Consider the following 14,825-nt stretch of genomic DNA (forward strand, 5'->3'; position numbering starts at 1 on the left):
GTTCAAATGCTGATTTACTATCCTTTAGGGGATTGTGTGTTCTGATCCTTTGTCTATTTTTCTATTGTTTGCTTTTTAATATTTACTTGTACCAATTATTTACATATCCTGGACACAAATTTTGTCTTTTTTATTTGCTGCAGACATCATTCTTTTCTTTTCTTTGAACCTGTTTATGGTACCAATTTGTCATTCAGAATTGTAGATGGTTCAGGTAGTCAAAATTATCCTTTTCATAAAAAATAATTCCTACTTTCTGTACCTGGCTGGAGAAACCCTTCACTAACCTGAGGACATAAAAGTCTCCTTCTATAATTCACTCAATGGTTTAAAGTTTTGTTTTTCCCATTAGGTTTTAATACATCTAGGGTTACATTTGGTATGAGACAGTGATCTAACTGGGTTTTTTTCCCAATTAGAAATCCACTGTCATAACATCATTATTAGGGGGTTAGTTCTCTGTCCTCAGTCTGAGTCACCTTTTTCACTATATATATAGCAAGACTTCATGTAGGTTGAGGTTTGGATTCTCTCTTCTACTCCATTGGCTCTACAGTTATTTCACGTGTCATGCATATGGAGTCATTATATCGGATAGGGCAAGCTTTCCAGCTTTATTATTATTTGTCACAATTGCTTTAATTATTTTTAGACATTTAATCTTCATTTCATTTTTAAAGTCAGTTTTTGAGTTTTACAAAACATCCTTTCAGAATACTTCCTAGAATTGAAGTTACAGATTAAGTTGGGAAAAATGAGATAGCCTTATGATACGGAGTCTTTCGCTGTATGACCATAACATATTGTGCCCCTTTCTTCAGGTCAGATAAACACATCATTTTTGGATGTGGGGCAGAGACAAATAAATTCTCCTTATAGAGATGGAATATACTCAATCAGAATGAGAATTCTTGGGTTGTTGTGCCATGAAAATGAAAGCACAAAATCTATTGCACAGATCCATCTTAAATTTCCATAGGCTAGGGATGCCTAGGTAGCTCAGTCAGCTGAACGTCTGACTCTTGATTTCAGCTCAGGTCATGATCTCAGTCGTGGAATGGAGCCCCACAGTGGGCTTTGCATTGAGCATGGAGTTGCATGAGTCTCTCTCTCTCTCTCTCTCTCTCTCACTCACTCTCTTTGCCTCTCTCTCTCTTTCTCTCTCTCTCCCTCCCTCCCTCTCCCTCTCCCTTTGCACCTCCCCTGTGTGCATCCTCTCTCTAAAAAAAAATAAAATAAAAACATTAAAAAATTTATAAAATAGCCCGAAACAAAGGAAAAATAGCAACGAATAACTCTTTAGAAGTTAAAATTAAGGTAAATGAGTGAATAAAGTAATCTGAAACAAATGGAAACTCTTTGTACAAAATGTCAGGGTAGAATGAATAAACTCTTAACCTCAACAATTATTAGAATGACAGGCAGAAATGCAGTGCTCAGCTGAAACATATCCTCAAGTGAAAGGAAGTGGCATCGTAGCTACACAAAGAATGAGTTAGAACAGAAAAACCTACTATAAAGTCACTGCAACAGATTGAGAATATTGGCATTGTGGAAAATACAAGCTGAACTGAAGCAGTTAATAAATGATATCAGTAAAACAGAAGTCAATCTTGGGAAGTAAAGAAGCCCCCTTCCAAATCTAAAATTCTATAATTCCATATGTCCTAGAGAAAGTTTCCCTCTGCTTTAGGAAGAAGATTCCTTTTGAATATAATGAAAGGCTGTATAGTTTTTCTTCGTTTTTTATTAGTATGAATAGTTACATTAAATGTTCTTAAACGTTGAACCATCCATGCATTCCTGAAATAAACTCCACTGGTTAATTAATTATTATTCTTTTGGATTCCTGCTGGATTTGTTTTGCTATCATCTTATTTAGAGATTTTGCATCTGTATTTGCAAATGAAACCTGACTCTTTGAGGAGGGAGATTTGTTTGTCTTTGTCTTTGGGCATCTAGTTTGTGCTAATTTCTTTAAATAAACTGGAATTGTTTTTCTTCCCTAATCAATGAATAAATTGCACAGAAACAATGGTTTCTTAAAGATTTGAAACCGACCTGTGAATCTGGGTATGTCCAGGTATTGTTTTAGTGCATTAGTGTGTGGAGTAGGGGTGGAAGGGATGGAAGGGGGAGGGAAGGGAGATTCTTTAACAAAATTTTCAAGAACGCTAACATTGAGTCTAAACACCTTTCCAAATGATTGCCAAAGTTGTAGAAGCTTCTGATAATGAGCCCAATTAATGTAAGATAATAGAACATAAAGAGAAATGATACAAGGTAAGGATGAATGAACACTTGATTAAGTGCCATCTGCTTTTGTTTTCCCAGATCAGGAAGTGTGCTGCACCACTGGAATGAAATCTATTACTTTGTGGAACAGTTGGCTCATAAATTCATCAGGTGAGAAACACAATGTATATATATAGTGCTCTGCCATGAGTAAAACTAGCCTACGTTTGCTATTCTGCTAACTACTAACCACTTTGGGCATGCTTTTTGACAAAGGTAGACTCTCAGATCTTTGACCAAAGACTTGACTTTGTTTTAATCTTTGCCGTGTTAGAATAACTTTTGGCTTTGTGTTTTCAGAAGGACCCTGATTTGGTTATAAGACCAAAATTTACCGCTGTCTCTCTTATTGAACAATATATTCTTTCAGAAGGATCATTAACATTTTCTTCCACAGTGCACCACACTGGGCCACTTGGCTTATTCTAGCTGGACTCAGGTGTAAAAGGTGTAGGGTGAAAGGTGACCAATTCATTCCAGTGTGCCCAGAACTTTCCCTATGATAGCGCTGAAAATCTCACATTTTGAGAGCTCTCTCAGTCCCAAGGAAACCACCATGTTGGTCAGCCTGGCTGTGTGTCCTAACAGGTAGAATTCTCCGAGCATTCTTTATAACACTTTCCAAGGGAGGACAATGCAGTTTTGAACTGCACTATAAACGTTGCAGAGCCTGGGAGGTCCTACTTTCCAGTAAGTATCAATGTCCACTGGTAAAGAAAAGGAGGTCATTTTACCCTCCTTGGGTACAGTCTCCAAGGGAAGACACAACTGTGATAGCTTTCATGGATGTGCTTGAAGCCAGTTGTCAAGGTCTTTGGTAAAATTGTTCTGATCATCGTGAACTCTAAAGCAGCCCCAATCCTGTGTCATGGCATCGGTAAAGTCTTCCAGCCCATGTGAGTAACCATAAACTTCTTCTTTGAATAAGATTCTTTATCTCAGAAGATGCCTGAGACCAATATAATGACAAACACATTCCCTCCAAATTCAGTTGACCTCTTACCTGCTTGCCTGATTGGAGGGGAAGGGTTAGGAGGTATCCTCTCTGTGATGTCAAAAATTAGAAGCTGCAGCAGGCAGCATCTAAACCCAGATTGTTGGAAAAAGCAGATGCCAAGAGGAGAGAGAGGGAGGGGAAAGAAACAAATACATGAGCGGTATTAAAATCAAAGTATTTGGGAGAATTGTGGAAGCCTACAATTGAAAACAATGACTTCCCAAACTATCCTAAGAGACATTTGCTACCCTTAACTTGAATAGCGTTGGTGAGAAACTGCTACCTTTGGAGGCAAACAGCTCAATAGTTGGACAATTCCAGTTTCCAGAAAAGTCTTTTTGTCGTTGAATCAACATGTCCTTCCTATACTCCCTTCCATTATATCCATTATATCCTTTGAAGTGATATAAAACAAATCTGCCTCGAGACACTTGACAGTATCTGCTCTGTTTCTATTTGCCCTTCTGGTCTTCTGTTCTTTCTGAAGCAGAGGAGTCTACTGGAAAAGGATTTGAAGTTAGGCAGATGTGGACTTGAATCCAAGCTCCATTGTGCAACCATAGCAATTGACTTACCTTGGTTGAACCCTGGTTTGCATGTGAAAATTAGAAGAGAAAACATGTGCAAACCAAGTAGCCCAGCACCTGGCTTAGAGTGGCCACTCAGCACTTCTCTCTCGCTGTTCCTTCAGCAATTCCAGATGCCTCACTGTCTTAGAATCAAAGACACTGAGAGGTAGGGGTGGAGGAACTAAGAAACCACTTAACCCAATCCTTTCATTTTATTGATAAAGAAACTGAGGAGGAGAAAAGTTGACATGGCTTAATCCAGACCACAAGACACTTTCCTCTGGTTGTCTCCTCTGGCCTTTCTTGTCCATGGACCCCCTCAGAGTGTAGCACCAAGATATCACTGTCACTGTCATGCAAATTCCAAGATTCAGGTACTGTATTTTGACTGCTGCAGCCCAAGTGCCTGTAATAGTATCTGACACATAGTACATGCTCAATCAATATTTTTGAATAAATGGATAGATTTTGAAAAGGAATGAATGATTTTTGTTTATTCACTCTTCTCTGTTTCCTTCAAGACCTCAACCCACACTTCTCACCCATCACTCTCAGCAAAGAACTTCACCTCCCGGTTTCACCAAGAGCCCTGTGAATAACAGAAAAGTGATTTCCTAAAGTTCCAGTCCTACTCTTAAAAGATGCATGCATGTCCTTCCCCTTATCTCTGAGATTCAAGTATTCCCCCTTTGAAGGTGACCCCTCCATTTTAGTCCATTTTGTCCCATTGTCTCCAATCTTTTCCAGATCTTTGTTTTCCTCTTGTATTTTTCTCTACCATTTCTACGTCAATAGATGTAAAGAAATCTCACCTGCCCCACATCTGAAAAAAAAAAAAAAAAAAACACAGAAAACAACAAATCTCCAGACTATGTTCCTCTATAGACACTATAGATACCTATTTCTTTGCTGGTTTCTCACTCAAATATCTTTAAAGACTCAGTATCACCATATCCTTACTTCCTATTCGTTCCTTAACCCACTGCCATCTGGCTTCCATCTCCCCCTCCACCTGCTTGCTCTCACCAAAGTCCCTAACTAATACCCTAAGAGGACAAAGACAGAGAGTGTCTTGCAGTGCTTATTCTGCTGGATGCAGGAGCTTCGTTTGATTGAGAGTTCCTCTCTTCGAAATTCTTTCCTCCACCTTCTGGTTCTCCTTTCATCTCACTGACTAGAGCTGGGCCTTTAAATGTTAGTGTTGGTTCTAGATTTGGGTCACTTCCCTTCTCACTGCTGACACTGTCTTCGAACAATTCCACTCACATTAGTATGCTGAAAACTCCCAAATTATGTCTCTAGCCAAGACTCATATATCAAATATACTAGTTGCCTCTTGGAGCTGTACATTACCCACATTTCAAATTCAATTTTTCTAGAGCTGAACTCTGTATAATTGTTTAGGAGCCCAAGTTCTAGAACCAGGAGCTTGGTTTTAAGTCCTGGGTCCACTACTTTCCCACTGTGTGACCTTGGGAACATTACTTTGTCCTTTAGAGTCTCAATTTCATTTTCTGGAAAACAGGAACAATAATAGTACTGATCTCATAAAGTTGTTACTGGTTTAATGAGCTAATATGTGCGCATCACTTAATGATAGTGCCTGATACATAGTGAGCACTTGATAAGGTTGACTGTTATTATAGTATTATGATAATTATGGTGTTTTGCTGATTAGCTGCAGTGAGGTGGTAATAGGAAGAATTGTCTCATGGACAGAGAACCGAGGTCTGTTTCAAGATACTGGCATTCAATTCATACTCCTTAGGCTCCTACCAAGTATTAAACACCATGATAAGGGTTTCCAAAGATGCATCAGATGTATGGTATTGAATGTAGACTTTATCCTAGAGGCAGTAGGAGCCATTGGAGATTTTTATAGCAGATGGATGACAGGTCTGACTTATATTTTAGGAAAATAGCTCGGGAAGCAGTGTGGAGAATGAATTGGAACAAAGACTGTTGACAGGCAAGGTCACCGGCCAGGAAATAACTGCAGTGGTCACATAGTTGAGGGCAAAGTCCTAAGCTAAGAAATGGAAAAGGAGGGAGGGTTTAGGAAATGTTGGAGGAGGTGGGAACTATAAGATATGGAGGCCAGATCAGGGGTGGGAGGGTACTGCATGGTGAAGAAACAGGTTGACATTGTGACAGATGAACCAGTTGGCCACCCAGAGACAGTGCCTGACAGACAGCACTCTATTGGTGAATCCACTACAGTCTGATAGTCCATCTTTTCTTTTTTTTTTAATGTTTATTTTTGATAGAGAGAGAAAGAGAAAGCATAAGCAGGGGAGGGGGACAGAGTACCTGAAGTGGGCTCTACACTGACAGCAGTGAGCCCAATGCGGGGCTCGAACTCATGAACCATGAGATCATGACCTGAACCAAAGTCGGACGCTTAAGCAACTGAGCTCCCCAAGTGCCCCATCTTTTCTTTTCTTTTTTTTAAAATGTCTGTTTTGCTTTTGTTATTTCTGGACAGTCCATCTTGCAGACAGAGAAACACATTTGGTCCTCAACTGAGAGTTGTTCTGCCTCTAAGAGTGTGGATTTTACCCAGGACAAAGCTCCTGAGCACTGCCATAAACAAGCCATGCCACCGTGTTCATTAATAATGAGAAGTATAAAACTACCAAGTGGAATAGATATTCTTATGGCCCATCAGCACCTTCTCTCCTTCTGGGATCACCTCCTTGGGAAACCGAGCAGAAATTAAAAGTTGATGGTGATCCTGCCTTCAGAGCAAAGGTGTTTATAGTACGATCTTAGCGGCTGATGGCACCAAGCTGCAACAGGTTTAGCCACTCCCCTCGTTAGAGGATACACTGGACTGCCGTGGAGACACTATCAAATTTCACCAATCAGGCTCCCCTTTTTATAAACACCATGCAGACCAGTCGTCTTCTAGAGTTACACTTCTTCAGACAGAGCATGGGGCAGTGATGAATGTTAGCTTTCCTATTTGTCACCCGCTGTCACTGAGCGGTGGTGTCAAATCAGAAGCAGCGCCCCCGCCCCCGGAAGACACCGCAGGTCTTCCCACTGGTCCACAGTTTCAAGTGGGCTACTGGCTAAATACTTGCGACACCAGCTGCGGGGTCTCTCTTAGGGTTGTAGGTCCTCAGCTCTGGCAGCCAGATAGGAGAGGAAAAACAGGGAAGATGACTGGAAGAAAATGGCATTCTATAGTCTTTCTATCTGCCCTAATAGAATTTCTTTTCCTTTCCAGCCCACAGCTAAGAATGTCTTTTATTGTCTTCTCTACTCGAGGAACAACCCTAATGAAGCTAACAGAAGACAGGTAAGGATGCTTCCCTTCCCTGTTGCTAAAAAGCCCACCTTTTCCTGAGTAGTTCTTGTATATGTGCCCTAGTGCCAGCCTTGACTGTCAGTCATTTTAAATTTAATTTTTTTTAAATGTTTATTTATTTTTGAGAGAGAGAGAGCACAAGCAGGGGAGGGGCAGAGAGAAAGAGGGAGACTCAGAATCCTAGCAGACTCCAGGCTCTGAGCTATCAGCACAGATAGCTCCAACTCAAGAACTGAGAGATCATGACCTTAACCGAAGTCAGATGCTTAACTGATTGAGCCACCCAGGCGCCCCATCAGTCATTTTAATCATATAGTTCTTTCTTTCCACTGAAGCCTTGAACTTTGTACATTGACCCATCTGCTAGTTTACTCTGTGATGACTGATAGAATTTCCTGATGTTGGTGAAATTCTGTAAATGACTAAATCGCATTAAGGTAAATCTTACATTTGATTGGCAACTCAGTCTCCTAACTTCAAGCAAAATGTTAGCAAGCCAAATCCTTGGAGGAAGTTTCTTATAGTTTATTTTATTTAAATTAGATTTATTTTGTGGGTTAAGGTTTCAGAGATATAATAAGCATACTGTGAGCGAAGTAAGAACGTGAAATATTATTAAACATAATTGCCAAGACAGGGAATAGAAAGGGAGGGTTTATGGTACCATGAAAAAAGGAAATTTGAATCAGGTGTGGCAAAATGTTGTTGACATACAAGGATTACTTAGATGTAGCTTAACAAAGATATTATTTGGGGTTTTACCACTTACCCATGAAAACTAGCAAAAATAGAGACATACCATTTGTTCATAATTAGGATGGTATGTTGGAAGTGGAGATAACAGTTTTCTTGAGTTAATAACACTTTTGTCCACTTTTTAAAAAATCCAATAGTGACATGAGAGAAACACCATGGGGTGGGGGAGACACATGTGGGACTACTGACAGACTGTGTATGGACATGTAGGGAAAAGGAAAGGAGGAAGGGCAAGCACAGAGGACAGGGAGACTTTATAACATTCTTCTTCCAGAAATCAGACTAGGACTAACAGGATGGAGTAAGGTTTTCTGGATTTTGCACTAACACAGCAAATCTGAGTTAGTCCTCATTTTTCTCCATGTCTTTGTTTCCCATGTGTAACAAAAAGAATTCTCTGTGCCATGTAAAAGTTTTCAAGTCCTATTTCTTTTTTTTAAATTTTTTTTAACATTCATTTATTATTGAGAGACAGAGAGATACAGAGCATAAGCAGGGGAGGGGTAGACACTCCCCTCACTCTCACTCACTCCAGGGGTAGAGAGGGGGAGACACAGAATCTGAAGTAGGCTCCAGGCTCTGAGCTGTCAGCACAGAGCCCAATGTGGGGCTCGAACTCATGAACTATGAGATCATGACCTGAGCCGAAGTCAGTCGCCTAACCAACTGAGCCACCCAGGCACCCCTCAAGTCCTATTTCTCCTTCAGCAGTATCTATTATTCATGCATGCCATTTGAAACCCCATTTTAAAAACAGGGGTTTCTTATTTCCTATTAACAGAAGAAGAAACTGAGGCCATATCGTATTCCTAAGGATACCAAGCAGAATGCACCCTAGATGCAGGCTCCACATTCCTTCCACTCTCCCTTGCTGCCTTCTGTTAAACAGAGAATCCTAAAGCTCAAGAAACTTGAGAGATTTTTCCATCACTATTGGCCAAGGATTTTAAGAAGCTCTGAGAAAGTGTCTCTAGCCTATGAAAGACTCCTGCTTTCTCTCAGTCTTTACATGATGACATCCTTTATGCAGAGATGGCTTTGTTCAGAGAAGACTCCCCTCTCACCCATTCTTCACATCCTCCTACAACCCAGGCCGCCCGGTGCTGCTTCGTGCTGACGCCACTCACTCCATGCTTGAGTTTGGCCCAGAGACCTAGATCTCACACTTCTTGGTATTTTGTGTGCTACTGCTCACAGCCTCTGGGAAGTGGGGAGGGCAGCCGAGGGGGTTACAGATTTATAAACGTTGTTAAAATGCTTGGGCTTTCAGACTCGTTTTGGTTATGCTAGCTCAAATTAGTCAACTGAATCCAATGTTTTTCACTTGAATCTAATGTTTTATGCCTTAACTTCACTACTCCTAGTTTCCTGTACCAAGGAGAAGACAGAGGTTATGATCTCCACTTTGCTAGAAACAGCATTTAATATTTAAGGGCTGAATATGCATCAAACAGCCAAAAAATGCCTTGCTAAAAAGGATGTTTTGGTTTCATGCGGTGACTGCTTGGCCTAACCTATGGGTCAGCTGGCAAAGCATGAATGGATTACTGACACATCCCCAACATTATCAGCCTAGGGAGAAATGTGGACAAGCCTTCTCTCTCCAAAATACTTTTTCATGAGATTGGCTAAAAGAACTAGGCTTTCAGAGCTTCCAAACTGGTACTGTTTCTGAAAGATATGACTTCCAGTGTTTTAGTTGGTCACAGGAATGTTTATGTTTTTCTCTATATCTCATCAGATTTTCACAATATCCCTATAAGACAGTAATAGATGCATTATTGTACCGATGTAATGACTGAGGAACCATGTAAGTTAAAAAAACTTGCTCAAAAACAGGACGTGAATTCAGAGACTCTCATTTCCACAAGAGCAAGAGATTGTGGGTAAACCACAAGAAATAATATCAAAGACATATTTGCATCCAGTTCTTGGGATCAAATCCATATAAAGGAAACCACAGGAAGGCTGAAGAAATATAATAGAAAATAAATATGGTGTGTTGAGAGGTAGTAAAGGAATTACAATTCGAATAACAATACTTACCATTTGTGTCTTTTATCTGCTGAACATTTTACATATCGTTTCTCACTTAACCTCATATAACCATTCAATCTCTAATGGGGTCTCCTTATTTTATATGGAATATACTATTTATCACTAACTGCTTTCAGCATTTTTTTCTTTAGCTCTCAGCAGGTTGATGTGATCTATCTAGGCATGGTTTTCTTGGAGTTTTTCCTATTTTGGATTTGCTGAGGTTCTTGAATGTATAATTTGTCTTTCACCAAATTTGAGAAATTTGCAACCCTATTTTTCAACTATTTTTTCTGCACCACTTTCTCCTCTCCTTCTGGGACACCAGCGACAGAGATGTTAGACCATTTGATATGATTCCACATGTGCCTGAAGGTCAGTTCAATTCTTTTCCAATCTTTCTTCTTGCTATTTTTCAGATTAGATCATTCCTACTGATGTATCTTCATGTTCACAGACTCCTTCCTCTGTCATCTCCATCCTGCTGCTGAGCTCATCGATTGAATTGTTTATCATAGACATTGTGATTTTTCAGTCCCAAAATATCTATTTTGTTCCTTTTAAAAATTTTATTCCTCTGCTGAGATCATCTATCTTTCCATTTATTTCAAACGTATTTACCTTTACCTCATGGGAGCATAATTATAAAATAAATATATAAATACATAAATATATAATATATAAAAACATATAAGATATAACATATAATGAAATATATCATATATAATTAGATATACAATGAGATTACGTATGAGGTAAATATTTATGAGATCAACTATATGTAATATAATTAAATGTAATATATAAAAACTATAAAGTAAACATATAAACCTTATATGCTTTAAATTCTTTGTCTGACAATTTCATAAGCTCAAGATTGGCATCTTAATTGTTTCTTTCCTGAGAATTGGTGCATTTTCTAGGTGCTTTGTATGTCGAGTAATTTTAGATCATATCCTAGAAACTTTTAATATTAGGTTGTTCAGACTCTTGAGTCATTTTCAAATCCTCTGGAGAATATTAATTTGTTTTCTCTGCACGAGGTTCAGACAACATGTTCTCTCTCTTCTTCTGTGGTTGGTGGTTTTTTTTTCAGTTCAGTTTTCAAAGCCTTTGCTAAGCAGCTTCAAGCCTGTCCTACGCATGTGCAGCTCAGAGATAAGCCCAGGACTTATACAGCTTCATACACAGAAGTATTGGGACCCCCTTCTCCAGCTCTCCCTTCTGCAGGATTCCCCACACACTGGTTCCCACTGAGGCCGCCCTTTCCAAGTCCTCTAGTAAGAAAAGTGGGGTTTATCTTGGAGTTTGGCCTCCACATTGTCTCGTGTAGTTCTCTACTGAAGTCACCCATGGGGCAAAGGCAGAAGTAATCAAAGAGAAATGAAAGTTGGGATTCTCTCCACATTCTTTGAGTCACAGGGGGTCCCTTCCCCAGGGGCCTGATATATGGTGACCTCCCAGGCCACTACCATGTGACTGAGACCCACCCTCAGGTTAAAGCCATGAAAGAAAAGAGCAGGGGGAATGTGGAATTCATTCTTGTCTGGGTTATTTGTCCAGGTTTTAACTACTCTTCCCAATCCATCTGCTTTGTTTACTTTTCATAGTCCTTATTTGTTTGCATTTTTATTTTGTCCAGAGGTTTTGGCAATAATTGCCAGGAGAGATGAGATAGCCAGTAGCAAGTTTACTCCATCTTGCCTGCTATTACTTCAATTTTGTAGATAAGGGGCACCGAGAATCTGATTTTAGATAACTTGCTATGGCCAAATAACAAAAATGGCAGAATTAGTAGTATGATTCTGGATTCTGGAATCAGTCCGACTCATATGTTTTGCATCATATCATGTTGCTCTTCCAAGATTTCATAGCTTCATCAGTTTGCAAAATGATTGATAAACTGTAACACATTTTTCAGGTTTCTTCAACAGCATAATAAAGGATCTAATGTTAATTTAAGTACTATTGGAATACATTATTTTAGTGTTAAATACTACATACGATTCCCTATGTACTCCCTGGACAGTCTTTTTCCTGATCTTGATTTAAATATTTTAGATGTCTCATCATTTGGAATGAGATCATGTCAAGGAAGTCCAACTCTTCCTTTAAAAGAAATCAGGAATAGATATTCAATTTAATCAAATGCATTTTTGGCATATATTAAGATGATCCTATTTTTTTCTTTGACCTACTAACACAGTGAAATGCATTTAAAATATTTTTTTTAATATTGGATCATTCTTGCATTTCTGGTTACACTTGGTTGTCATATATTATTATTTTAACGTAGAGTTGAACTCTGTTTTCTGCATTTTATTTAGAAATTTAACATCAGTGTTCATAATTGTGATTGGGTTGCTATTGTCCTTGTATGACTACTTTTACTTACAGTATTTTTTATACTGTTTTTTACATGTGGATCATTACTTCTAGAAATTCATCTGATGTAAGGTATAAGGCCAAGATCCATCCGTTTTCTCCGAGTGCTTAGCCAGTTTTTCCAACATCATTTGCTGAATAATCATTTACTACCAATTTGAAAAATTAAACTCTTTTGTAGACGTGGATCTACTGCTGTGTTTTCTATTCTGATACACTGCATTTCTGTTCCTAGCTAGGGCCACACCATTTTTATTAGTTTCAGCATCTGGAAGACCAGTCCTTCTTCATTTCTAATCATGAGTGAAAATCTCCCTGGTCTTTTGTAGTTTGTTTTTTTGTTTGCTTGTTTTACCATGGGAATTTACATAATTTGCTTAATGTACCAAAATATTCTTGGGGTTTTCACTTGAATTGTATAGAAAGTACAGAATCACCTTAGCAAAATGGCATTGCAATTTTATTGTATATATTTTCTTATTTAAAGATATATCCCTTCACTTATGTCTCTTACTAAGGTTTTATTGTTTTTTATTCAAATCCGTCTCATACAGTGTTAAGTGTTTTCCAAAGGCATTTTTAAGTTTTCCTTCCATTGTGAATGAGTTTCTTTTTTGTTTGTTTTATTTTCTAAAATACTGGTTTATGTAATTTCTACTTTTAAAATTTATTAATTTTTGTTGGTTGATTAGTAAGTGATTAAATTTTACTTATCATCCATGGATGTTAGACCATATGTATACCTAATGGATAAAAAATTTTATATAAGAAATGTATTGATTAAATTCATCAAATAGCTTATATTTTTGTTTACTTGATCTGTGAGGACAGAGAGGTATTTTTAAACTTTCCACCATAACTTTTATTTGAATCTCCAACACATTGCTTTATAATTTATGCCATATTGTTTAGTTCACATGGGTTTTCATTATGGACTATATGTCTAATCAACATAGAATACCTTTCTGTTACCTTTCATGCTTTTTAAGTCCTTTGTCAAAAAAATTTTTATAAACTTAAATTTTTAAAAACATTTTTCTGCTATATCTGTGTCCACTCATTTATCTTTTACCCTTCTTTGATTTTTTTTAATTTTGCACCAGAAATTTGAAAAGAATTTGTAGAAGTATAATTTCATTTTTATTCTAGCAACAGTTCCCAATGAATTTTGCTTGTCTTTACAGTGGCAAGAATTAAGTAATCTCATTTATTCTCCTCACTGAATTTCTTTTTTTTTAAGTTTATTTATTTATTTTGAGAGAGAGAGAGAGAGACAGAGAGACAGAGAGCACGTGCATGCAAGCAGGGAAAGGGCAGAGAGAGAGGAAGAGAGAGAATCCTAAGCAGGCTCAGTGCTGTCAGCATGGAACCCGACATGGGGCCCAATCCCAAGAACCATGAAATCAAGACCTGAGCCAAAACCAATAGTCAGAGGATTAACCAATTGAGCCACCCAGGCACCCCTCCTTGCTGAATTTCTTAAGAACTATTTGCATTATGTCTCATAAATACATACACATGCACACATACACATACATAGTTCCTTTCCAGTACTTGAAATTTTTACCTGATTTATTTTCTAATTTTTTAGTTGGCTGAGTCTTTTTTCAGGTAAAATCTTCCTGAAAGGTATGTCAATATTAAGCTTTCCAAGTCCCAACTTATTTGAGAATTATTGTTATTCACCTCCATATAAACATTTTAATTGAATATGAAGTTCTTATACTCTATCTTTTCCCCTAAATTTATTGACAATGAGACTATGCCAACTTGCGTATATCCTATTCTACATTGCATACAGAAAAATGCCAATTTAGTACATTTCTCCTTGTGAATAGTCTTTTTCTGCTTTTCCTTAACTAAATTAAAATTAATTTCCTTAATTAAAAAAAATCAAGACAAAATATCTAGGTGTATGTTCTTTCATTAATTTTGTATAATACTTTGTATAGGATTTGAACCTTTTCATCTGATAACAAATATCTTGAGCTTAAGAAATATTTTTCTGTAATTTTTTATTATTACTTTTCTTTTGTCCTTTGGATTTTTAAATGTATTCTAAACTTGTTTGTGTTCTAGGTATAATTTTTTAATCTTTATCATTTTTCTTTGAGTTCTTAGAGAATTTTTCACTCTTGTCCTGTAATTCACCAATTTTTAACTTTGTTTGTATTCAACTTATTGTTTGCAGCTTCCACTGAAATATTTCTATCATAGTAAAATATACATGTCATAAAACTTACTATTTTAACCATTTTAAGAATACAATTCAGTGGCTTTACGTTGTGCCACCATCACACTACTATCCATCTCCAAAACTTCTTCATTATCCCAAACTGAAACTGTTCCCAGCTCCTGGTAACCTCCATTCTACTTTCTGTCTCTATGGATTTGTTTACTCTAGTTACCTCTTATAAGTGGATTCATATAATATTTTTTCTTTTCAATCTGGCTTATTTCACTTAGCATGTTT

General features: G+C 37.7%; 1 protein-coding gene across 1 annotated transcript in view; it reads left to right on the plus strand.

The window, feature by feature from the left end:
- Positions 1-14,825, plus strand: part of ANTXR1 (ANTXR cell adhesion molecule 1) — a 215,069-nt gene that overhangs the window by 23,065 nt on the left and 177,179 nt on the right. Inside the window, exons 2-3 of the mRNA XM_047069742.1 lie at positions 2,335-2,406; positions 7,094-7,165. Of these exons, the coding sequence (XP_046925698.1) occupies positions 2,335-2,406; positions 7,094-7,165 (144 nt within the window). The remainder of the gene's footprint in view (positions 1-2,334; positions 2,407-7,093; positions 7,166-14,825) is intronic.

The sequence above is a fragment of the Lynx rufus genome, unplaced genomic scaffold (assembly GCF_022079265.1).
Source record: "Lynx rufus isolate CCGP_SWC_20201006 ecotype Redwood Valley unplaced genomic scaffold, mLynRuf1.p SCAF_8, whole genome shotgun sequence".
In the NCBI taxonomy this organism is placed as follows: domain Eukaryota; kingdom Metazoa; phylum Chordata; class Mammalia; order Carnivora; family Felidae; genus Lynx; species Lynx rufus.